The sequence below is a fragment of the Passer montanus genome, unplaced genomic scaffold, assembly GCF_014805655.1.
Source record: "Passer montanus isolate IOZ18808 unplaced genomic scaffold, ASM1480565v1 scaffold80, whole genome shotgun sequence".
Classification (NCBI taxonomy): domain Eukaryota; kingdom Metazoa; phylum Chordata; class Aves; order Passeriformes; family Passeridae; genus Passer; species Passer montanus.
The window spans coordinates 3,022,580-3,047,021 of NW_024373257.1; the positions used below are offsets into that span (position 1 = coordinate 3,022,580).

The window sequence follows — 24,442 nt, forward strand, 5'->3', positions numbered from 1 at the left end:
CGCTCGGGGCGGTGCCCACGAGGCCGCAGAGCCAACCCGCGCCGAGCGGAGTTTTCACCTTTCAGCGCGTGAGGGGAGCCGCTCAACTTCCAAGTTTTCCTCCGTTCCCGAAGACGGACGTCGGAGCGCCTCGCTGGCGGCAGGTGCGGAGCGGGCGGCGGCGGTAGGCTCACGGGCTGAGGTGCGGCGCTCTGCAGCCGGAGGTGCGGAAAAGTGAGTGCGGGCAGCCAGGAGCTGTGGCACTAGCCGCGGGTGCCGGCTGGACGTGCCCTGGAGCGGGGTGGGGAAGGCAGCGGGTGGGAAAGCTCAGGTGGGAAAGCTCGGGAATGCGCTTGGCGCTGGTGAAGCGCCTCGAGTGCTGTGTCCAGCTCAGGACACCTCACTGCCGGGCAGACTTGGAGGTGCTGGAGCGTGCCCAGAGAAGGGAGACGGAGCTGGTGAAGGGTGTGAAGGGCAGTTCCCATGAGGAGCCGCTCAGGTAAGACCATACCAGTCTTTACAACTTCCTTTAAGGAAGTTGTAGCCAGGTGGGGATCGGCCTGTTCTCCCACTTAACTAGTAACAGGACAAGAGGTACTAGTCCTGTACCCTCAAGGTGTGTCAGGGCACGTTTAGATTGGATATTGGGAGGAATTTCCCCACTGAAGGGGTTTTCAAGCATTGCAATGAGCTGCCCAGGTACGTCACCATCCCTGAAAATGTTCAAGAAACGACGGGACGTCTCAATGCCATGATCTAGTTGAGAAGTTCATCAGTCAGAGGTTGGACTCGATGGTCTCAGAGGTCTTTTCCAACTGAAATGTCTCTGTGAATACAAGATACACCTCACCTGTCTACTCCCAGCACCAGGCAGAGCTTTTGAGGGGACACACCCCTTCTTGCCAATTCTTCCTTCATTTTGGTTGGGTTTTTTTGTAAGCCCTCTTCCCGAAAATACTTCAGTCGTTTCGTTCTGCTGGGAACCAGATGGCACAGACAAGTCTTGAATTGTCCAGAGAGATTAAGTCACTGTTAAAATATTTTCCAAAAATAAACCAGATGGCACAGACAAGTCTTGAATTGTTCAGAGAGATTAAGTCACTGTTAAAATATTTCTCGAAAATAATTACCTAACCCTGCAGGCAACCCTAGGCCTGTTGTTTCAGGTGCCCAGCTTTTTGAGAAGAGTGTCATGAGTACTTTTACTTCACGTTCTTTCTCTCCTGAGCCCTCAGGGCTGTGACCTCTGTCCCGGTGCCAGATTCCTGCACTCTGCCCCTTTAGAGAATTGTGGCAGTCGCGTTAGGAGTGGCATCGTGACTGCTGTAAGCCTCCTACTGCTCACTCATTTCCTCTCACAGCTTGCAGGAACTTTGGGTTTGCCAGGCAAAAGAAAGGGTTAAAATTTTTTTCTTTGTCACTAACTTGTGTGTTAGCTTACTACTGAGCCATGTGGGTGGATCAGAGTGCAGCTGGAGAGAAGCAAACATCAACAGCAAGAGAGACTGTGGAAAATTTTCTTCCATTTATCAACAAGTATGAAGTATGGAGTTAACATTTAAGTTGTAAGGGTCTCATTGTGGGGAGGCAGAGAATGGTTTCTCTGTTTTACTGTGGGAAATCCTCTGAAGACTCAGTGAGGGAATGCTAGAAAGCTGGTAGCCTTGTGGCAGGAGATTTTAGCAGTATGTGGTTGACGTGTCTTTTTGAGAATTTTACATGTTTGTTTTTCTTGTTTGCTTGTTGGTAAAAATTAAAATCTTACGGTATTTCCCAGTCCTGGTAAGTGTGTGCACGTTTGAAATGTGTTGTTGCCAAGTTGCATTGAAAAGAAATAAATCAGAATCCTTTGTACTAAGAAATAAATAAAATTTGTTTGAAAGGAGGATATTTCAATATGTGTATCTGCTCTCAAAGAGGTCACAAAGTGCACTGAGCAGCAACCACTCCCGAGGGCTGTTTACTGCAGGAGTGCTCTGGTCAGATTTCAGCTTGACTGCAGAGCTCAAAAAGGAGGAAATATTTGGATACTTTGGTCACTGATAAACAGAAGAAAGAGAAAGCATGTGTTCTTTTCCTGTAGTGGCCAAGGAAATGCATCATTCCCCCTACCATTATTTGAGCCGTTCAGTGTCTTTGGAGATGCCTTTTAGCACCTTGCCTTGCTTCTCAGAAACCCTGTCTGAGCTGCTTTCCAGTTGAACCTGTGGTGATTCTGTGTGAAATAATTCTCCTGAAAACTAGACCATCAGTAACCAACGTGACTACAGTGAACTTAATTCTACTTGTGCACCTTATTTCATATGGATGTTTCACTACAAAGCCTTAGGGCATGACTTCTTGGTAGTGCCACTGTGACAAACAGGTGGTGTTTGTTTGTTGCATGTTTGTTCAGTACTTTGCAGTGTGGATCTAATTATCAGCATACACACACCTTATTCCTGTAAGACCCCAGAACTTGCTGAAAAGACTGGCCAGAATCTACACTCCTCAGATTTTTCTACAGACCAGCATACATTTTTCTCTAATGGGAAGACCCAAAGCTATGGTTTGTGCTGAACATGAAAATTTTCAGTTACGTAGTTGTAGCTGTTGTATTTTGGAGCAGGGTTATGGGGCACAGCTAGAAGGTGGGAGGCAGTGTGCACTGTCCATGCAGCCCCCAAAGCATCAGAGAGGTACCACTGGAACCATGTTACTCTCAGAGCAGCACTGCCAGTGAAAGGTGACATGTCATTAAACATGGCAGATCCCTCACTAAGGGAAATATAGCACTGATTACAGTTTCTGAAATTCAAACATCAAGCACAGTATATTTTGTTGATCAAGTTGGAAGTGATAGGTAAATAAGCAAAAAATCCAATAAAACATTATGTGCCCCACTTGCCAATGAAAGAGGTAAAGAAGGTAGATACTGGCAATTGTTGCTTACACGGAACAAAATTATTTATCAAATGTTTATTTTACCATTACATCTAGTTCTGTGTCAGATTTAATGTTTTGATGCCTCTGTTCTTTTTTTGTTTTGTTCAGGTTTTTTCTCCCAAAAGAATAGTGAGAATACATAAAACAAGCATGCTGCCTTTTCAAAAGAAATAATACTCAAAAATCTTTGGGATTTAAGATTCATGTCCACCACAAACACAGTCTCAGACACCAGTCAAAATTATTCATCATACTAAAAGGTCTGGCTAGCAAGCCTGGCTAAGCCAGTTAGAAATGGTACCTATAGCTGCCTTTTGGGGAGACAAAAAGGACTAGGGAAAAGCCATTAAAGTTTTTTCAAGTTACTTGAGTCATGAGGTAATTTCTCCACTGGGGTATGCTGTATTTTAGGATAAGACTGCACCACTCAGGTAATAGTTACAGTAAGGTTATTCTTTTTCTGTTATGCATGAGAAGTTCCAGTTCATTGCTGTCTGACAAAACAAAAGATACAATGAGTCTCCTCCTCCTTTGCATTCCTACCCTAGATTTCCATGCACACATTTTTGAAAGTATAAAAAGTGTGAAAAATTCTCTGTATCTGCAGTATTTGCAAATGCAATTAAATTTCCCACCCCAGAAAGTCAAATGTTGCAGTAATCAGAAAAATATTTTAAAAAGTAAAGAAAATCAGGCTTGACAAGGGACATCTTACATACTTTTGTAAATTTTACTTGACCAGTTTTCTTTGGGGTCCTGTTCAGGAATGAAGAAGATTAATATTCCCTAGCCCTGCAACAACACTGATAGTAAACACTTTCTATTTATTGAAAATAAAGCATAAATCTGCAAGGGGCTACAAGGTAATGAGTGGGCTCCACTATTATGTAATGCGTAGGATCACATAATGAATGACTTTAATGTCAAAAATCTGGACCAAGTCTGTGGCAAACAAAACGTATGATACAAAGGCCTGTAGTTCTTAGCAAGCTGTAGAAAGGAAATTATATATGGACATGTATTTTATTTGCATTTAAATAGGTTTTCTGCCCTGCTTTTATTTTGCCAGTTTGACCTGAATCTACAAACTAATGAAGAAATGAAAGGACAGAACATATCAGCTGTCACGATCTGTTTACTTTACATCAGTGCTACACTTTGGGGTAGGTTGGGGCTGAAAAATAATGGAGAAGCCCCTTATTTTTAATTTTTATTAAGATGAGTTTGTGAATTCAAACACTGCTTATTAATGATCAAAATCAATTTTGGGTAATGTAAAACACTTCTGAAGCCAAAGACTGCTTGTCAGCTTGCTGCATGGATGGCTGTGGCCAATGAGCCCCCAGACTTGTTACCTGCCAATATTTCTGTCCCACTGGCTCAGCAGGCAGTGCTTTTCAGTTCAGACAGAAGATTATTTGCATCAAATTGGCTGACTTTGCGTTGAGAAGACCAAGGAAAAGTCATTTGGATTGTTCTGCCAGATGAGCTAGAGACAGCATCAGAATGTCTGAGAAGGCAGCTGCCCCTGGGCACTCACTATCAGCCTAACAGGTTGTCTGACCTTGGCCAAGAAGTCAACATGATGATGCTAAGTCAATGCAGTCAGTTTTTTTAAAGATTAATTTAAAATTGTTCTTGCATGCTAGCAAGGCCCAACTTAAATGTTGACAGAAATTAGATGTTACCACTTCTGTCAATTTGTGGAATGCACACCTCAATTATCTCAAAGGGCTGAGACAGAGCTTCCTCATCCTGTCTGTGGTGGCAAAGCTGTTTCAAGAAGTTCTGTCCTTCCCACCAGTTGCAGAGCCATGTCTTCTTTCCCTGTGATGGTGCAACTGTTTGGCACTGTGTGGTGGTGGTTGGTAACATGGGGCATTGCAAATGTTTGAACACGTAGGAAGCTGCAGCTCAAAAGGCTTTTGAAGTCTTAGGTGGACAATACGTGATTCACGGTGTGGAAGCACATTTGAAGCTCAGGTGGTAAGGTGGCAGTGTGCTGATTTGAGTATGTCGGTGCTTACTTGGAATTCCTATGTTAACTGATTAGAAGTTCAAAGAGCAGAGCTCTGTGTTACAATCCTGATTAAACTGAATGGACACCCTTGCTGTCCCAAGAGACTCATGTGACAGAAAAGTCATGAAAGAGATGTTGGCACACCTGCAAGAGCATGTTTTTGTCAGGGATAAAGAGGTGAAGAAATACACTTGTAGACTGGATTAAACTTACTCATTTGTACTTATGGGCTTTAGGTTTTACGGAACAGGAAGAAGTAACAGGGCTGTTTTCTGAGGATTGCATCCTCCCTTGTCGTTTCCCACCTGGGCAAGATGAAGTAATTCACTGGAGCAAAGAGAACAGAAATGTGCACAGTTACTACCAGCAGAAGGATCATCTGGAAGAGCAAGATCCACATTACAGACTCAGAACACACCTTTTCCATGAGAACATTCCTAGTGGAAATGCCTCCTTGAAAATTAGTAACCTGACCATGACTGATGAGGGCTCATACACCTGCTACGTGGGAACAGCACAATATCGAACGGAAGTGGAAGTGCAGCTACGTGTAAAAGGTCAGTAAGGCATCAAAAACCCTTGGATCACACCACCACAAATGGAATGGCACCAATAGATTTCCTTGTTTCTCCCATGGAACTAAAATCCTCCAACCCAGCAGAGCACCTTTTGGGCCTGATGGTGTTATTCAGCAGGTTTTTTTTTCTCTGGTGAAATATTGCAACAAGGATTTGAAAATTTTAGTGCAGCACTTGTTTTCATGATCTACTGCACCCTGATTTCTAAGGGCTAATTATGTGGTACACATAATGTGGCTTCTCAGAACAGTACAAATCTTGGCCTTGTAAGTAGCTGTGGTTTCTTCTGAAATCAAACACAGATGAAGTTTTGTTCTTGGCTATATTCATTCTCCCCAATGGTATTTCAAAAGAGTAATCACTTCAAGTTAAAAACCATTTTGTAAGTGGGAGGATTTATTTTTTTAAATTATTTTTTCATCTACAGCTCCTTCTTCTTACGCACTGGAATACCAAAATACAAACACAGAAAGGAGACTGAAGTGCTATGCTTTTCTCACTTATCCAGCACCAGCTATATCTTGGGTACAGGGCAATATATCCATCCAAGAGACAGATCGGGAGCAAACTAGGAATGGAGCTCTCTATTCTCTTAGAAGTGACAAGGACATTATGAATGTGACAGATACTTACTACTGTCATATTCGTTTGGATCATGAAGTGTGGGCCGCTGAATGGAAGATGCAAGGTAGGAATGAAATCTCTTTCACCATTGTTACTGAATTTCACAGCTGGCTTCAGAGTCAAACGAAATACAGTCTTTCTGCAATGGGGCAACATGGATGTGGGACAGTAGAAAAGGATATACCTTTCTCTTTGAAATGCATTTGTTAGGATTACAAGTTGCTTCCAAGAAGTAGGAATGAGAGGGGCTAGCTCACCCTTCTGTAAGTTACCTTTATTCTTAACATCTTTTCTGTATCAGTTTCACATTTTAAGAGGTGCCTAATAAACAAACTTTACCCTCTATCAATAAAAAAATTCTGCCCATTGGACAAAATACATGGAAACCTTAGAGAATATGTGGGTTCTGTGAGGGAGGTGAAAGTTTGCCTGCTGCTGTAGCTGCATAGGATCTGTTTGATCCTTTCATTGTACTTCTCCCCACATGCATCCTTAAGTACCAGTGTGAGTGCTGGGGTGTGTGGGAATGGAGAGCAGCAAACAGTTTGCATTTTAGTGAACAGCAACTAATTTTTTTTAGTTAAGGAAAAGCAGGACTATGAAATTTCAACTCTGCTTTGTCTTCCTCCTAAATTTCATTGGAAATTCAGTTCGAGTAGATAAATGGGGGTTTTCAACCTCTCCCTTAGGAAATACTTTTAATTGAAGGAAGACCAATGCAGTTCTTTTGTGCGATGTGCATGGATGCTTCCATCATCCTGATTACTCCCTAAAGTGTATCCAGACACTCTCAGTTCCTAACCTACTGCATAAGATCCAGAATAAGAGCGCAGTTTTTAATTTACATGGAATAGTTTACAATATGGAAGGTTTCAAGCATGCCATCATAGTAGCTACCAAGTGCACTGTGTCTCTTTGTTATCTATGCCTGGTCCACAAGAGAAAAAGGTACATTCCTTTACAGATGTAGTTGCATTTCCCTGCATCCATCTAACCCCTCAGCAGAATATTTTGAAAACAAACTGCTCTCCTTTTTTTCTCTAATAGTAGTGTGGGGTACAATTCTGGGGTTTTTTGTCTTCATGATTTTTCAGCCCTACACCTTTGTTCATTAAACCCCCACACACAGAAATCAAGTGTAGTTATACCATGTCAAAATAATCTATTATGTTCCTCTCTAGCTGACTGCCAGCCACCACTCCTGTCAAATCCCTGCTGTCAAATCCATAGTTGTGCTATGATGTTAATTTCTCTTATATTAGTATATTTATATATTAGTTGCTAATTCCATTTACCTGCCTTCTCCTTCCTTTAAAGGGTTTTTTAAAGCTATTTATTAGTTGTTAAATGTTCAACATGGAAAGTAAAGTTCACCATAACTGAAAGTTATTTCTAACTACATACCGTCTTTATATTCTTTTAGTTAAATTATGTTGTGTTTTATCTTTTTGCTTCAGATGTGCAGTTATCTGATCAGTTCCATTTTCACTCTGCTCCCAGCATGAAGAATTTCCTGCTGTTTTACACAGTAACCTAGACTAGACTGACTCACTTCTATTAATGAGCCCCTCAATTAGAGGAAAAATAGTCAAATTTTTTAAAAAAGGATATTCATAAATATTGCCAATGCCAATTAGATTTTTAGTGTAAGATACGTGTGTTTTTTAAATCTTCAGATGCTTCTAGAAACATACTGTGATATTAGAATGCAATATCAAAGTAGTGAAATATGTTTTTGTATTTGTTCATGGTAGTATCAAACCTTAAAAAAAAAATCACAAAATGTCAAAATAACCTTCACAGTATTTTCCAAAAAAAGTGCAGAGAGCTCTTTATGTGTTTCAGACCACCTGACTACGACGGAAGGAGAGAGCACCATAATTCCTTGTGAACACGGCCATGACCCTGCAAGCACTGATGGTTTCAGCGTTGTCTGGACATTACACAGAAATGGAGTGACCTCAGACCTGGCCTCCTTCAATGGCACATCTCTCTCCTACCAGCCTCAAGTCCAGGTTAACGAAAATGACTTTTCACTGAGGCTGGATCATCTTACTGCAGACGACAGTGGAGAATATCTGTGTAATATTTCAACACCTCTCTACACAAAACTTGCTGTGACAACTTTGCACGTCAGTAAGTTGCCACTCTTTCCAATTCAGAGGATGAGGACCAGTTAGGACAATGCACAGCCAAAGAGTCAGTCAGAAATCTCAAAAATAATCATTACATAAAAAGAATCAATACTATGAGAATGAGTTAAAAACTAGTCATGGAAACAGCTCTAGAGTTCAGAATATACCCCTTGAGGGGGGACATGGGCTCTACTGGCAGATGCTTTTCTCTGTGAATGTCTTCAGCCTTCATTACATGAATTGGGTGAGGATGCAGTGGGACAGCAGTGATGGCTGTTTTCCAGCTCTCAGTACACTGATGCAACATGCACTTACTTTAGTGTCATTTGGTGTGATTAGTGCAGTTGGGTGGAAGAGAGACATATTTTATTTTTGTTTGCTCAGGGGAAAAAAAGAGTTACCAAATGTGTTTATTTAAAGACTAGAAGTTTGGTGGTTTTTTTTCAGTCAGCAGCTTATTGTGGCAATGGTTACGAAAACAGCCTTCAGTTGCCACCAACTGCTCTCTTAGCTGAGGACACAGCAGGGCTCTCAGAATTCTGTCCTAAATGCTCTGCTGACAGCAAACATAGCTTTAAATGTAGCAGAGAGATAATGGGAAGCCCAAAGCTTGTGGTATAAGTTTCGCTGCAGAAGAAAGCTTGTTTAGAACACAGTTGTTATTTCCAAAGCTTTAATTTTACGCAGCAGGCCTTTTTTAGACCTGGGGATATATAAGTTTAAATACATGTCTGTGTTTTTATGAGCTATAGTAAATTCCCAGCTGTGAAATCTTACTTGCAGTTATTTCGTTGTCAGTAGCACATACAACAGTAGTGCACAGACATTTCACACAATTACATACAATCACTGAAAAGATTGAGAACTAATAGAGGGCAGCTCTTCTAAACAAAGAAGAGAACTTAAAGCGAGCCTGTAAGACATGAAAAATAGAGACAACATAACAGAAAAAGGGGTAGAATAAGTAACAATAACTACAGATGAGCAGCTTTGTGGCTTTCAGCACAGCCTGAAAGCAGATAAGTGGCTGGAGACAGCAGGGAATGGGCTATCCACGATGCATAGCAGCCATAGCACAGCAGCCATAGGACAGCAGCTGCTGAGCCATCAGGAGGGTTTCCAAGGGCCACTGGAAGAAAGCTTTTGAGGAGAAAAAAGAGATTTACAGTCATCTCTCTGGCTTAAGGAAGGGTTGCAGCTTAAAGCTCTTCTAAAGGTATTTACAAGATGTAAACATAGGTCTGCGTGTGGTTACAAAGTCAAGCTAAAGGCAATGACTAGATTAAATGCTCTGTTTTAGCAGCTCTTATTTTTAGCTGTTTTCCAGACATCCATAGGAAGTTTCCAGAGAAATGTAAAATTTTTCAAATTCTTTGGACAAGACACAGCAGGGGAAAGACAACCTGAGGTAGAAGAGCCATACAGTTCTTCTGACAGTTTGGTGCTGTGCAGAGGTTTCTCCTAGGCTTTAATCTCCTGTGGAATCCATGGTTATCACTCATCTCACCTGGATTGCGTGGTTACACTATGAAGCTGTGCAATGTTTCAGATTAAAGTTGCAAAGATTTTGCAGCGGGAGTCGTGAAATTTATGATCCAGGCTGGATAACATTTACAGAACTGCTCTACTGTAAATCAGTAGTGCTGATGGCACTGAGCACCATACCTGGAGACAGTGCCCACCAGCACACTGGGCAGTTGATTGGTTTTAAATGGGACTTGTATTAAGAAGTTGTCAAATCCTGTCCCATGACCACACATGGAATTTGCTATCAACACAACTAAATATAATAATCTGCTTTCAGCTATTCACACGTCAGTAAAGTATCACTTCAAAGTCTTACAGTATGAGTCAAGTAACTTGAACATTGTTGTCCGTGTCTCAGTTTTCTTTCAATGTTTCTTTCTCCCTAAATCATACCTTTTAGATTATAAATAAGAAAAAAAATCATAGCTTTGATATATTCATTGAACAATAAGCACTTGTTTTTTGTACTTGTATTTTTAAAGAAAATTCAGGTAACACTGGGAAAAGTGTTGTGTTGGCAGTACTTGTTGCAGTGGCAATAGCAGTGGCAATAGCAGCGGTACTTTGCTATCTCAAGGTATGTACAATCATTAGAGTACTTATTTTTTAAGTTGATACCAAGCCCCTCAAGATTTGAATAAGGGTTTTAGCCAAACTTTGGAACTTCAAAAAAATTGGTAATCAGTAGCTGTAGCTAGACAGTTGTGATTAAACAACTGTGTTGTTAGCATGGTTTGCTAGGCTGATCTTCTGTTTTAAAGAAAAACAGAAAGGAAGGCAATCCCAAGGTGAACAGACTGTCTGGACAAGGGGCACCAGCAGTAAAGTCAAAAGAACTGAACAGTAAGTGGGGAAAGGTAATTCTGGCAGTGGGAGATTGAAACCCACTGACCACCTCCTCAAAATGGACCCCCAAGTCAAATTGAAGGGAAGTACCTAAATCCAGGCCTTGAATGTTTGAAGATTTTGTCACAGTCTGTATTTAGTAAGCTTCAGGAGACATTTTATGGGTACCATGAGGTACAGCAAAAATACATGAGAAAGAAAACTCTGAAATATTATGCCTCAGTCTTTTTTCATTTTTTTCTCTACACAGAGATTCACTTGCATGCTGCTTATTAAACAGTTGTAACATGCTTTAGACATGATAATATACTTTTAGATGCAGTTGTCTAAACAATTTAAGCAAGATTAAGTTATCTTGGGACATGTTGGGCTGTCAAACATATCATAATCAGAGGAAGTGGAGCAGTTGATAGGTTAATTCAGCTCTGGTTACATTGATGGAGGACTAGATGGAAAAACCATTAATGTTTCTGTACTGTTGTGTGGATGTTTATTTTACTCAGATAAATCTAAAATGGAAAATGCTGACTTATCTTTATGTTGAGTCTGTCTTGTTCTTGTTCTCCCACTAGGGGATTAATTTTACACATCAGTAATTCTTATTTGTATTTTGTCTAGAAAAAAAGGAAGAGAGGAGTCATATGAACACCTTGACATACAGGAAGAAAACAGCTCTCTGCACACAGACACTACTGACACTGGTGATGAACAAAGAGTTCCTCCACCTCCCCCTTTGAGTTACAGTAAGAGCCACATGGAAATGTGATTTTCTGAGCAACACTAATGGACAAATGGGGAGGAAGAAAAGTCAATGGACACTTGTATGTGAAAAGTCATGGAGCAGGGCATCTCACCCCCCACATGAGCTTATCTGTTGCATTTTAACTGGTGAGTTAACTCTAACCATGCGGGTTACCCAGGCCAGTCCTGACGAGGTGTCCGCAAATCCGAACGGGTTTCCCCGGACGCTGCGTCCAGCTCCCACAGCCAACCTTCTGCCTGTGCCCAAATGTAGTAATAATGTGTCCTCACCAATGAGAGACAGGAGTGCTCGCTGTATGACAGCTCACCAGAGTTTATTGGAGGAGAATCCAAGGGTACAGACGTCGTGGAGAGGGGCAGGAAGGATCAGGTGATGAAAGGAGGAGGTGGGAAAGAAGTAGGGTGACAACTGCTGGTGAGGGAATCAGGCACACTGAACTAGGAGCTGATCACACTGCACCTGACAGGCAAAACCCCCAGCCCCGTCAGTGGAGGTGGATACAACGTATATAAAGTGGGGAGGAATAGGAGGGGTCAGGGTACAATTCAGCCAATGGGAAGGTAGGACAGGGGAGGAGTTGGGATGGTGTACTGTAGAGCACACCAATAAGAAGCAGGAAGGGAGTGACAAGAACTGGGGAGACCAATAACAAAGCTGAGGATACAGAACTTTCTAGAAAGTGGGGATGACTGACACATGATCATTTGCTTGTGGGAGTGAGGGATCATGGGAAAGTGAGCCACTCTCTCACCATGAGTTACACGTAGGAATCTTCCCATGGCATCCCAGGAGTGCTGTCCCCAGCACCGACTCCCCCAAAACCAGACAGAGCTGCCTTGTAGTAAGTTATTTGGCACCATGGGATTACCATCTGTAAAGACAAACTGGAATTCTGACTGACAGAACCTGCCTTTACAAACTATATAAGCTACATCAAACTTTGACAAATCAGAAATCTTCTGCACATTTTCCTGGAAACGTGGAATTTCTCCTCAGAGCAGGGTTGCCTGTTTTGCGGTTATTCCTCTGGAGGCTATTTTTTTTGCTAGTTTTAATATAGGTATGTTGATATCATGCACTGTTTTGTGTAATCTACTGGTAGTTCTTTTGTTTTATACTATGTCAGAATTAACTCAGGTTAAGACCTTTCATGTGTTACCTCCTGTCTGTTCAATAAATAACTCATTTTCTAAATAGACCTGATCTGCCATCCTTAGAACCTGCGGGCCAGAGTGATTTATTAAATTTAAGCTGTTGCCAAAAATCTGAGGCTAAGGCAAGGCTTGTGTGAAGCTCCCATTTGTCCTGTGACAAGTCAACATGCAAAATTTGATTTCCTAAAGGGACAAAGAAGTTTCCAGAGAAGAAGAAATCCCTAAATTTTGAGGGTTTTTTGGGTTTGTTTTTTTTTCAGAGTGAGGGGAAGAGAGCTTACTGGTTTTCATTTAATTTAGTATTTTATTTTATAGACCATGTCTGCTGTCGACAGTGGAAGTCCAAGCCCCACAGAGTGCGCTGGGCTGGCAGTGGTGGGGGAGCAGAGAAGTGTCCAAGTGGGAGCAGCTGTGGGGAACAAAACAGTGGCAGACTGAGGTGTGAGAAGCTGAATGCTGCCAAACACAGCCTAGCACAGCGGTCTGGAAAATGGGCCATGGTCCAGCTTTTGGGGGTTTATCCATCATTGTTCTCCATTGTCTTGGGCTTAGGGATAGGAAATGTTAGCAGTGGGAGCCTCCCCCACCTGCTTTTGTCCTGGGGGCCACATGGTGTGTGGAAATGGTTGCCACCTTGTCTTAGTCTGGAAAAACACATGGAGCAGGCAGCACTGGAATGGCTTCCATTTTGTCCTTGTCCCAGGGGACCACATGGACATGACCTATGGGGAGTGTCTGCCATCTTGTCTTTGTCCCAGTAGCCACATAGAACTAAGTTGAAGTGGTGAACATGTTTGTGTGGGTAAAGCATCTCTTCTTGTATACTTTTGTTATTTACATTGTTGCTCTTTGCTTTCAGTAAATTATCTCAACCCCCAGTCCCTGCTTTTGTCTCTCTCTTACCAGAAAGGGGTGGGGGGAAGGGGAGTGGCTTATTTGGAGTTTCATTTTCTGGCTGGTGTTAAACCACCAGAGACCAGCTCCCTGTTTAAAGGCAAGAAAGATTGAAGATAATTCTTTATTTCTGAGCCACAGGGAGGGTCCCTTGACACCATCTCCTGTGCCTGTCCTGCAGCTGGTAAAGAGAAGTCCCTTAACTGGTGGTAGTGGAAGCTTATAAATATTGACTGTTCATATGGAACTCTTTACTTTCTCTTCTCCAAAACTCAGGGTCTTACAGGCAGGACAAATGGAAGCGGGGTTTTTCCAGCTTTAAGGGCTGTCCCTTCCACAGGTTTAATCTGTGCTGTGACTGTTCATATGGAACTCTTTCTCTTCTCCAAAACTCAGGGTCTTACAGGCAGGACAAATGGAAGCGGGGTTTTTCCAGCTTTAAGGGCTGTCCCTTCCACAGGTTTAATCTGTGCTGCTGTCCTGGTCCTAACTGGAACAGGGATTTTTTTGCAATAGCCATGAGGGGATATGACCAGAACCCCACTTCATTGGGTGTGGGAGTGGGGAGAGGGACTGTGTGTGGTAAAAGGAGTTCCTTCAAGGAGGGGTCCATGGTGAGCATTTCTGCATGTGCATCGCCTTCTCTTTTGTATAGTTTTTTTTAAATTATTATAATTGCTGTTACTATTAATTTTTTTTTTCTTATCTCATTGCTGTTTCCAGGAAATTGTTCTTAGCCCATGATTTCTTACATTTTGTGCTTTCAACTCTTAATTATTATCATTGCTGTTACTATTAATTTTCTGATCTCATTGCTGTTTCCAGGAAATTGTTCTTAGCCCGTGATTTTTCACATTTTGTGCTTTCAACTCCCAACTCCATTCCAGCAGTGGGAAGGGGGAAGGAGAGGGGGGAGCAAGAGAGTGGCAGTGTGGTTTGAGAGAGTGAAGTACTGTTTATAAACCAGGACAGCTGCTTTAACAGTCTGCATATGAAATATGTGAGGGTGTGCAGCATAACTGGATTTGCCCTTAGTTTTGATTTTGTCAGAGATCTGCTAATTAGGATTTGTTCCAACATAATGAAGTTGACTGTTGGCGAGAGGTAATCTTCTATTGATCCCTAAGGCTTGGCAAAATAAAAACACAAATAAATGAATGTCATATGCTGTACAGTCTATTTGAATTTTCACTTGATGTTTATTTCTGTAAGTGCTTATTTTTTTCTACATCTGCTTTCATTTGTGCCTGATTATGTCAAGTGTTTTCTCATATTTGTCAGCTTGGACTTTTTTACTCCTCTTCATGAACCTGAAAGGCAATTGAGATAGTATGCAACTGTTAAAAAGAGACATGTCAAGAGGTTTTAATGTAAGTTCACAAGTACGTGGCAAAAGCTGCACTAATGCTTCTGTTCCCTGGTATTACCTGAAATAATCTGTATCTGAAATAGACTAGCAGCAGTCTAGCCAACATTTGCCATCTTATTCCAGCTAACAGTGCAGGTATCCTGTCCTTGTTCTAGATTATATAGATCCTTTTGATGGCAGAGAACTTCTACAACCCTTTCTTAATAGATGGCAATGCTCTGAATGACACACACCCCCCAAATTATCCAGAAAATGGGTACTGGTAGCAGTAGACAAGGTATTTCTAAAGCTACAGGATTAAAGTAGTCTCTACAGTGCCCTTCTCTCCCCAAAGGAGATGTTGTGATTTTTGGGACAGTAGTCTCCACCTGAATGTGTTTCCTGGCACCTCCTGCAGTCGCTGCCACTAGACCCTTCCTGTGGCACTGCCACCGCTGTGTGCACCACTGAGCTCGTCTTTTGGCATTGCAACACTCTGCTCCATTGCCAGAGCTGCACTTGGTGTTGGCAAACAGCATCTGACTAGCAAAAACAGGCATCCACTTTTCTGTGATTTCTGCATGTTTGAAGCAGAAAGAGGGTACCAGTAAGGTACAGGAAATAAACAGCAACCTTAACAGTATTTTAAAAAATAAATTATTCTCATGGTGTACCTATTTCAGTATTTGTGTGATGCCACGGCTTTGTGAATCTTTAAAGTAATTTCTATTGGTTTTGATTTTTTTTTGGTAGGGGTATAATAATTTAGAAAAATCTGTACAAATTTTTTATCCTTAAAAGCTTCAAATCTTTTGTGGTTCCATTACGGTACTTCTTCCATTGTACAAAAATGTGTGATAAACCAGATATTCAGGTAGTTTTAATGTCTCTTTGCCGTGGATGGTGGAGCAGCAGTAATTTATATCAGGCAAAGGTGATTTCATTAGACCAACACAAAAGCAGAAATTAAGAGTGTAAAAGGGTTTTTTTCCCTTTCTTAGATTGGGCGCTATTGACTCCATAAAACCTCTGTGATGTTAAGCATGGAAGTTTATTAAACTTGCAAATTAAATAGATTTAACAATGACCCAGCTCCTCTTTCTATCATTCCTAAAAGTAACAACCTCACTCTTTTTTGCCACAAGGCAACCATAGATAAGTTTGCTTTCAGTTCCAGACTAAGTCCTTAAGTGCCTTCTAGTTTCACCAACATTATTCTGCTACCATTCAGTTCAAGTGAAAAACACCACAAATACATTTCTAATCACTAATGACTTCCCAGCACCTAAGTGACTAATCACCAATATTTTCTTTTCATCCAGCTCTTCCAATCAATACAAGGTCATTGAAAGAGCAATGTTAAAATATCTGCTAATGTGGTAATACCCAGGCTCTACTATATACGTAGAAATCTACATCATCAGGGAGAGAAAAAGGTGGAGTCTTTTAATATCCTTTGCAGAAAGAAACCCCAAAACCCAAACCAAACCCACCAAATCACCAGTTCTGCTGCTGAGAACAGAGGTTAAACGACAACAAAAATACAGAGAATATATTTTGTCTAAGGTTCAGATTGCTGTCCTACAGGGTTACCTTAATATTAAAATAAAGGGCAGAGTGAAACAAAACAAGTGTAGAAACCCAATAATTTTTCCTAGTCTACACTACTTTCAGAGATGTAACAGATACAGAGTATCCATTATTGTGTGTTAAGTGCTCACATCTACCCCATACAGTGTGACCATACCTTTTTCATGCCAATGTCTCTTGACTTGCTCCTCAGTTTATTAACTTGAGATTCGGCTATTTCAGCCCTTTCTTCAGCATCATCCAGATCATGTTGCTGTTTTCTGTACTTTGAGAGGTACAGATTGGCTTGAGCTTCCTGTTGAGAAAAAAGAGCGCAGCTGATTTCCTCCTGTCCACATGAAACAAAGCTTTTAATTTCAAGTGGGATGGAAAGTGCTCAGCGTGAGTAGGTAACAGCTGTATGGGCACCACTTGCCTCCTGCAGAGCTAAGATTGTTGTTTTTACAGAGTTGATATTTCTAGTGGCATTTTCCATGTTAAGTGAACTGAGAGGCTCTCACCGTGTCTTCTGAGGGGCTAGGAGGGGCTGAGGGGCTGTTCTTTCCTTTCCTCCCTTTTCTTGCAAATTATACTGTAGTCTTAGGATAAAATGGAATACTTTTTCTTAAATATAATCAACACATATCTGTATATTTTACTTTATATATAATATAAAAACAGTTTTATGTGCAGGGCTTATATAGATATGAAAATAATTATTTATGGACATAAAATGTGTATTTGTACAAGAAGTTTCTAAGGATAAAACATATGGATATGTTTAGAACAATACATCTCTGAAAGGTAAAAAGGCCCAGATAGTTACTTACAGCTTCCTCTGCTTGGTGCTTGTAACTCTTCACTTTTAATTGTAGCTTGTCAATCAGATCCTGCATCCTGGCAAGATTCTTCTTATCTTCTTCTGACTGTATCAAAACACCATTAATTGGGTTGATAGAGTAAAAAGGCTTAAAGCATCTACCACAATACAATAATTATGGATGCCATACATATTGTAGAAATTAATATCTCAAAGCACAAACTAGCCATGTCCTGTGTACACATGAAAAAAATTTCTACATCATCACTGAAGATGTGTGTCCTTCCCATGTATAGATATGTAAATATAAATGTATATAAAGAAGTATGTGCACACACCTTTAGAGGTATGCAGATACACACAGGCAGAGTTCCTTGCTCGGGGGTGAGGAGCATGCTTGTCATTTAAAGCATGTCATTATATATTGAAGCAGATATGGGTGAGCCTAGAACTGTGTAATTTGCATAATTTGAAGTTTGATTTGCAGGCATTTCTGGTAAAAAAAGCCTAGTTTAAGCTGTCATGCTTCATAAGCAGAGGAATCAGCTAATTCTGCCTGCACACTGTATTCAAAGAAAACAACCTTCAGCTTCTGCATACAAAAGTCAAACAACAGGTAGGAGGCTAAATAATCTCCTAGGGCAGATGGATGGGTTTATCTTCTTAATGCTGTTCAAAGAAAAAGGATAAGTGCTCTGTGCTGCAGGCCTTTTTTGAAGGCCAAGCAGCATGAGCAGCTGTTAGCAAACCTGCAGGAGGCTCAAGACTGGACCCTGCTGCTCAATAATAGGTGTCAGAGCCCTGGGACTCAGCAATCCTACGCTGAGCAGGGCATACCCTGCCCACCTGAGTCCTTCTGGCTCCTTTTAGCAACAGCAGCACAGCTCAAAGGGAGCTGGGCTCTTTCTTCCCTTGCATTGTAAACAGTCATTGAAGCCTATTCCATATTAATACTGTGCTAAAAATGTCCAAACCCCAGCAACAGAGGCTTTCTAACATTAGTTACAGCAAATCTGGCAAGAGGATGATGATCACTGGCACAGGTTGCCCAGAGAAGCTGTGGATGCTCCATGCCTGGAAGTGTTCAGGGCCAGGTTGGATGGGGCTCTGAGCAGCCTGGTCTAGTGTAAAGTGTCCCTGCACATGGCAGGGGCATTGGAATGAGAAGATCTCCAAGGTCCCTTCCAACCCAAAGCATTCTGTGATGGAAGCCAGAGGGAGATGTTCCTCCTGTGCCTAAAGCTTCCAGCAATCAGAAAGCTCTGACTAAGGCCATCCATACTCCTTCACTATAACCCTGAGGCTGTTTATGATGTGTCTTGCCAGTTGCCTGGTGGTTTCTGCACACCTGGTAAGTCAGCTCCTTTATGCGTCTCTCAAACTTGCGGGCTCCTTTTTGGGCATCCGAATTGCGGCGGAGTTCAGTCTCAAGTTCATTCTCCAGCTCACGAACCTGCAAAAAAGGAAAAACCCTTGCCATTATGCTACAAAAATGTAAAGCAGTACGTAGTTTGGTTCACAGTTCAAGAAATGCTAGGTATCTCCATAGAGTTAAATTTCAGGAAGAGATTGAAATGTCACCTTTCCACTCTGTTTTTTCATAAAAGTATTCCAGCTGCACCATCATGCAGACATGTGATGGTGCAGACGTGCAAAGGCCAAAAAAGTCTAACCAAAGCAAGCATTGGGAGACGCTTTTGCTGGTTTTAGGTGCTGGGGCTTTTAATTCTTTATTAATTAAGGGCTTTGTTTATCTGCTGGTCAGCAGCTCATAGATGGATAATGAAGGGGGAGCATGCCTCCAAGAACTGCTCACCTGCATTTTGTGAAACAGAGGAAAGTGTCCATACTACCCCTTCTGCCTCTGTGAACTTCTCAGGCAGCACTAGGCTACTGGTCTGGTGCCAATTCTATAAGCAGAAGGCTGTGGTCTGAAGTTGGATCACAAACTTACCCTGGATTCCAGTTTTTGGATCTGCTTCTTGCCACCTTTCAGAGCTATTTGTTCTGCTTCATCCAGTCGCTTCTGGAGGTCTTTAATGGTTTGCTCCATGTTCTTCTTCATTCTCTCTAAATGAGCACTAGTATCCTGCTCCTTTTTGAGCTCCTCAGCCATCATTGCTGCCTGAAAAACAACCACATTTTACAGGAAATCCCGTATGCTGTTGGGTTATGATTTAGAATAAATGGTGGAAGATCAGTCCTAAACTATCCCTTATTTGGATATTCGCTGTAGGCAAAGCTCCACAGAATACCTTCTGTGTGCATATCTTGCCTGGAGAGAGAAACTGGAAGGACAGAAAAACCTTGGAGGCCTTTTTCCCCCCTCTCTGTTGTAATGCTTTTATTTAAGATTCCACTTCTCCCTTTTTCTTGTTTTATTTATCCCTGTGCTCTATCCCTATGAACCACTGGGGTTCTTGTTTACTTGCCTGCAAGTAAGCCTGTGACCTTCACTATACTACAGTGTCCTTAGATGCTGTGGTATGAAAAGAAGTAAGCAAGGAACCAGACTACTTACATCTGTGATTGCTTTCTTGGCTTTTTCCTCTGCATTCCGGCACTCCTGGAGAGATTCTTCCACTTCATTCTGCATCTGGGAAATGTCACCCTCCAGCTTCTTCTTTTGATTGATCAGGCTTGTGTTCTTTTATTAAGTTTTCCCCAAATGAATAGTGGAAAAGGAAGAAAAGTGATTATTAGAGACAATTCCTCTACATACCATAGCACACCAAGGCTTCCTGATTTTTGCCACTTCTGAATTACTCAGAGCAATATTTGGGAATGGAGACCCAGGTATGTGGTAAGGGCTGCCTTGACTAGCATAGGTAGTTTCAAACTGATGAAATATTAAAAATATTCTCAAAGCTGTAAATATTAAGATTTTGATTTAGATAAAAAAATAAGCAATAGGCTGAAATAAAAGAATTAATAAGGCTGTTTATTTTGGTAAATTAATGATCCTTAATCAGCCACTGAGGTGAATAAAACAATGTCATCAATGGGCTGGAGAAAATACTGCAAAACATTGCCAGCCTCTAGCACATTTTCATTTCTTTGTCACTATCATTTGGTGAAGAGAAGCTTTGGGTTGTAGTAAAAATGCTGTTAAGTCAGGACATGCCCCTCCATGGCACCCTAGAAATGGCAGTGTCCACCTGGACAACACCCAAAGGCTGATCTCACTGGAGACCTACAGGCACAGAGGGCACTTTGGTGCAGGTGGGTTCCTGTGGTTTCCTGCCCTGCATCATCTTCCTGTCATGAGAGCCCAGCCCTGGGGTTACACTGCTGAGTAACATCACAAAAGCAGCATTGTTCTCCAGAGAAACACCTCACTGTCCAGGACATGGCTCAACTAAAGTAGGAAATTTGTTTTACTGCAGGGAAGAATGAAAGAAATCAAATTTACTCTTTTTATTTTCCATCAGTGTTTTTTCTGGAAGCTGTTTAAAGTAGTTGGATGAATCATCTGTTCCAGCTAACTTGGGAGTCAGGTGGCACCTCCCCAGAGTGATTTAACTCTTCTGCCGCATTTTTCCTCTGGAGGGATGCCAGGATGTGTCTGACTTGTGGTGGCCATGGACAAACAGTGTCAGTGATCAACAGAGAAGGCTCAGGTTAACCAGTGAGGGAGAGGGCACAGAAAAAGCCAACCTGACTGTGAAGCAGGTTCACACGTTCAGTGGCTTCCAGCAGTTCGTGCTCTGCCAGCTTCCTTGCCCGTTCAGTCTGGTCCAGCAAAGCCCTCAGCTCATCCAGCTCTGACTGGAGAAGATTGTTTCTCCTGTCGGAGACTGCCAGCTGCTCCTTCAGATCTTCGTTCACATGTCCTGAGTCATCCAGCTGCACCTGAAGCTCCTAAAATAAAGCAACACAACCCCATTTCAAGCCTCTGTCAGAGGCACAGAGAAACAAATTGCAGCAGCTACCTGGGATCAACCTCAAGAATTTCAGTGCTTTTCAAATTTATTATATTTTTATTTCACTTCCAAACTGTAAGCTGAATAGCTTTTATGGTATATGATGCAACAGAGAAAAAAAAAATCTGTGTTCTCCAATCTACAAGAGCTGGTGGTTCTGGAAAAGGAGACAACAGAAGAGGTGCCTTGGCAAGAAACACTTTTTTTGGGTTTTTTTTAGGCTATTACAAATGTTGACACAAACCACAAAGCTGAATATACACACAGTCCCTGTACTCCAAACAACCCACTTGGTCTCTGCTTCTTTTAAAAGCCTTGCAAGCTCACAAGAAAATCACAGGTTTTCAGTTCCTCATGCTGTAGCTTTCTGCCCCTTCAAGAGGCTGCAGCCAGCAAGGTTTTTATGACTGGATCTTTTCTAGCTTGTATGCATGTCTGAGAAGAAATCCACATTTCAGTATTCTCTTATGTCAGACATGATCACCAAGGCTTTCCCTTTACATTGTTGGGAGTAGCTTCTCTCTTAATTACCATCACCACTGCTGGTTTGGTCTGTGCTAAGGCAACCCAGCCCCTGAGTACTGCTGCGTGCTTGGGGGGCACCAGTACCTTTATTTGTGTCTGCAAGACTCGTGCTGACTTGGTTGCTTCTGCAGCGTGCCTGTTAGCGTGGCTGAGCTGGATTTCCATCTCATTGAGGTCCCCTTCCATCTTCTTCTTAAGCCGGATGGCCTCGTTTCTGCTGCGGGCTTCAGAATCCAGGGTGGACTGCAGTGAGTCTATGGCACGTTGCTGGTTTCTCCTGAGAAGGACATGAAGGGTGAATGGAATGATTTTCCTCTCTGCTCAGGGACACAGAAGTACTTGCAGCAGTGCTTCATTTTCTGAAGTGTCTCCCCTCCAGAAATAGTGTATTTCTAACTAGTGGCATAGGTAGCACTCACACATAGAATGCATAGTTTGCAGTGCCTCACTGCTGTCTAACTGGCTGGTGTGCTTCACACCCTCAGCTAACTCCTGATCTGTAAGTCACCTCTAACACCCTTCCTCTGGGCTTCCTTTGTCAGTACTAGTGCAAGGAGTGCTCTCAGAGCTCTTGTAAACATAAGCAAGTATGGATTTGAATCTGACAGGAAGCACTTCCAGCCCAACAGTCACTTCATAAAATATTTACTGAATAATTTCCTGGAATGATTTACATCTCAGCCTTTTGCTGAAGGCATTAGTGAAGGGGATCAAACAAACTGAAGGTAGGTGGCTACGTTCTAAGCTCTAGGTGCTCTTTATAGTAAGCTACAATTTATTGTGTCTTAAAATAGATGTTGAAAAAACTTTTCTTGTGCTAATTATAAGGGGAATGATTAATTCATACAAATCTGTGTTATGGACATCTAAATTTAGAAGTCATTAAACCCACCCAGTTGACAGCCTGGTCCCCCTGGGAAAGGCAGCTTAATGTCAATTTAAAGACAAAGCAGATACAAACAGCCTAATTTTATTGATTCTGTAACAGAAATCCTACAACGAAAGTTTTGCTTTCTTACAACCAAAAAGTTACTCAAAGCACAGAATATAACACACACTGAAACATTGATTTCACTGCTGGCCAAGTTCTGCTGAAAGTGTAGGAGTTCTGGGAAATCACCAAGTCAACAAGAGAAAACTTGAGGGCTTTATTGCTTCAGCAAGATATTGAACTGTGCCCAAGACTCCCAGAAATCAGCACAATGTCTGCTGAACACTTATTGTGAAGCTGAAGCAAAATGCACTGATTAGCACAGCTTGTCCTGAGATCTCTGCAATCCAGATATCTGCAGGACACCAGAAGGTGAAAAGGACAAAATATTCTTGGTTTTGAAGCAATTAACATGTCAATCCCTCTAGATATGCTGGCCAGCATGAGCCTTGGACTTCCCCTTCCCTATCCTTTAGCCTATCAATAACCAATAACATGATTCTTGAATTAATGACATTACAACACTGACTAATTCAAGGCTGAAGTTTGCTGAATAACTGCACAGACACATAGGCTAGCATGGCCTCCTCTTAAGGGTATAACTCTTTAGACTTGCTTTTCTGCTGGGTGGGAGGAGAGAGACAAAAGACACCATCCTCCTCTCACTTAATTGCTTTTTATTTTTTCCTATTTATCCATGTCCTAGGTTACAATTTGAAGATATATTCCATTCCCATCCTCAAGAGCTGCGGAAACCAGGAAGGGCGTTGGTTTTTCCTTATCTCCTGTTAATGGGCCCATCAATGTCTTGCCTCATGACTCAGTGATTACTCCCTGCAGTAGCTATTTCTGTTTAATGGACCCACCACATGACTCAGAGAATGATATCAGCCCATTGTGAGATGCTCTGTCCAGGGGGGAGGAGCTAGGCATCCCCACCTGGATATAATCTGGGGTTTTTAGGACAGAGAGTCAGTCTTTCCATTCAATTTCCAGGGGCACATCTGTTTTTCCAGTGGATTTTTCAGAGGAAGACTACACCCTTTCTACAGGATCACTGCTCCAACAGAACCACATTTGCCACTCCAGGAGGCCTGCAGCCACCAATCCAACTGGATTGTTATCAGCACCCTGACCAACAGGGTGTCAGGTTGTATTCTGACTTTGTCAGTGATTTTTCTTTTGCATCATTGCATGTATTTTGGTTTTCTTTCCCCTTTTCCTAATAAATTGTATTTCTGACTTGGAGATTCTCACTAGTTTTGCTTTCAAACCAGAACAATCCATCTTACCAGCAAGTTCCTCTCCTCTTCCATTCACACTTTCTGCACATCTGCAATTCTCACTGCTTATCCAAATGGTGTACACATAACAAGAATCTCCTCACATCCTCCCACACTCAGTGTAGCTTTAATTGCATAAATTAACTAAATGCCCTCGGATGACATGGGTTTGAGCACCACTGAGGCAAGTACTGCTGATTTTTGCCTGGGGGTCCCTTTCTGAGGCAGCCATCCCACACAGGATTAGGAGATGGCAGCTCTCTAGACCTCTTTATCTCCATACTGTCAACATACGGAGTTAGCGGCCCTGGTCTGCTGTGAATTGATTATGCCAGCCAGCTTTTTTACAACTGCAGTGTGTTATGCATGATGGGTTTAATGGTACACTGTCAGAGACTGATCTGACAGGAATATTTGAACTGAGCAAAGGAAATGTGGCAGGGCTAGCCTTTGGCAGATAGAGCTGTCTTGGTTGCTGGTACAGACATTATCTGCCTGTGCTGGCATAACTACCTGTGGTGCATTTAACTGGCTTGGGTTCTGAGAATAGTCCCAGTCTTTTCAGACTTTTCCCTTAAGAAACATGCTGCTTCCTGCA

General features: G+C 41.9%; 2 protein-coding genes across 6 annotated transcripts in view; one reads left to right on the forward strand and one right to left on the reverse strand.

Moving 5' to 3' along the window:
* The first annotated feature begins 61 nt into the window (after window positions 1-61).
* On the forward strand, window positions 62-24,432 carry HHLA2 (HERV-H LTR-associating 2). Of its 4 annotated transcripts, none has more exons than XM_039732814.1 (8): window positions 62-213; window positions 3,974-4,067; window positions 5,161-5,481; window positions 5,930-6,190; window positions 7,972-8,262; window positions 10,271-10,365; window positions 11,253-11,522; window positions 23,268-24,432. In XM_039732814.1, exons 2-7 carry the CDS (start codon window positions 4,004-4,006, stop codon window positions 11,277-11,279), a joined length of 1,059 nt encoding a protein of 352 aa, XP_039588748.1. In that variant the 5' UTR covers window positions 62-213; window positions 3,974-4,003; the 3' UTR covers window positions 11,280-11,522; window positions 23,268-24,432. The 4 variants fall into 4 exon arrangements, with proteins under 4 accessions (XP_039588748.1, XP_039588747.1, XP_039588749.1 ...); XM_039732813.1 differs by lacking the exon at window positions 23,268-24,432 and adding an exon at window positions 13,906-14,102 and having other exon boundaries at window positions 11,253-13,785; XM_039732815.1 differs by lacking the exon at window positions 23,268-24,432 and adding an exon at window positions 13,906-14,102 and having other exon boundaries at window positions 83-203; window positions 11,253-13,785.
* MYH15 (myosin heavy chain 15) overlaps window positions 14,609-24,442 on the reverse strand; it is a 48,002-nt gene continuing 38,168 nt past the window's right edge. For both annotated transcript variants that reach the window (XM_039732809.1, XM_039732810.1), the window contains 8 exons: window positions 21,715-21,907; window positions 20,840-21,043; window positions 19,704-19,829; window positions 19,137-19,307; window positions 18,531-18,635; window positions 17,193-17,288; window positions 16,541-16,678; window positions 14,609-14,755 (listed from right to left, as the gene is read on the reverse strand). In XM_039732809.1, coding sequence (XP_039588743.1) covers window positions 14,738-14,755; window positions 16,541-16,678; window positions 17,193-17,288; window positions 18,531-18,635; window positions 19,137-19,307; window positions 19,704-19,829; window positions 20,840-21,043; window positions 21,715-21,907 — 1,051 coding nt within the window. In that variant the 3' untranslated portion in view covers window positions 14,609-14,737. The remainder of the gene's footprint in view (window positions 14,756-16,540; window positions 16,679-17,192; window positions 17,289-18,530; window positions 18,636-19,136; window positions 19,308-19,703; window positions 19,830-20,839; window positions 21,044-21,714; window positions 21,908-24,442) is intronic.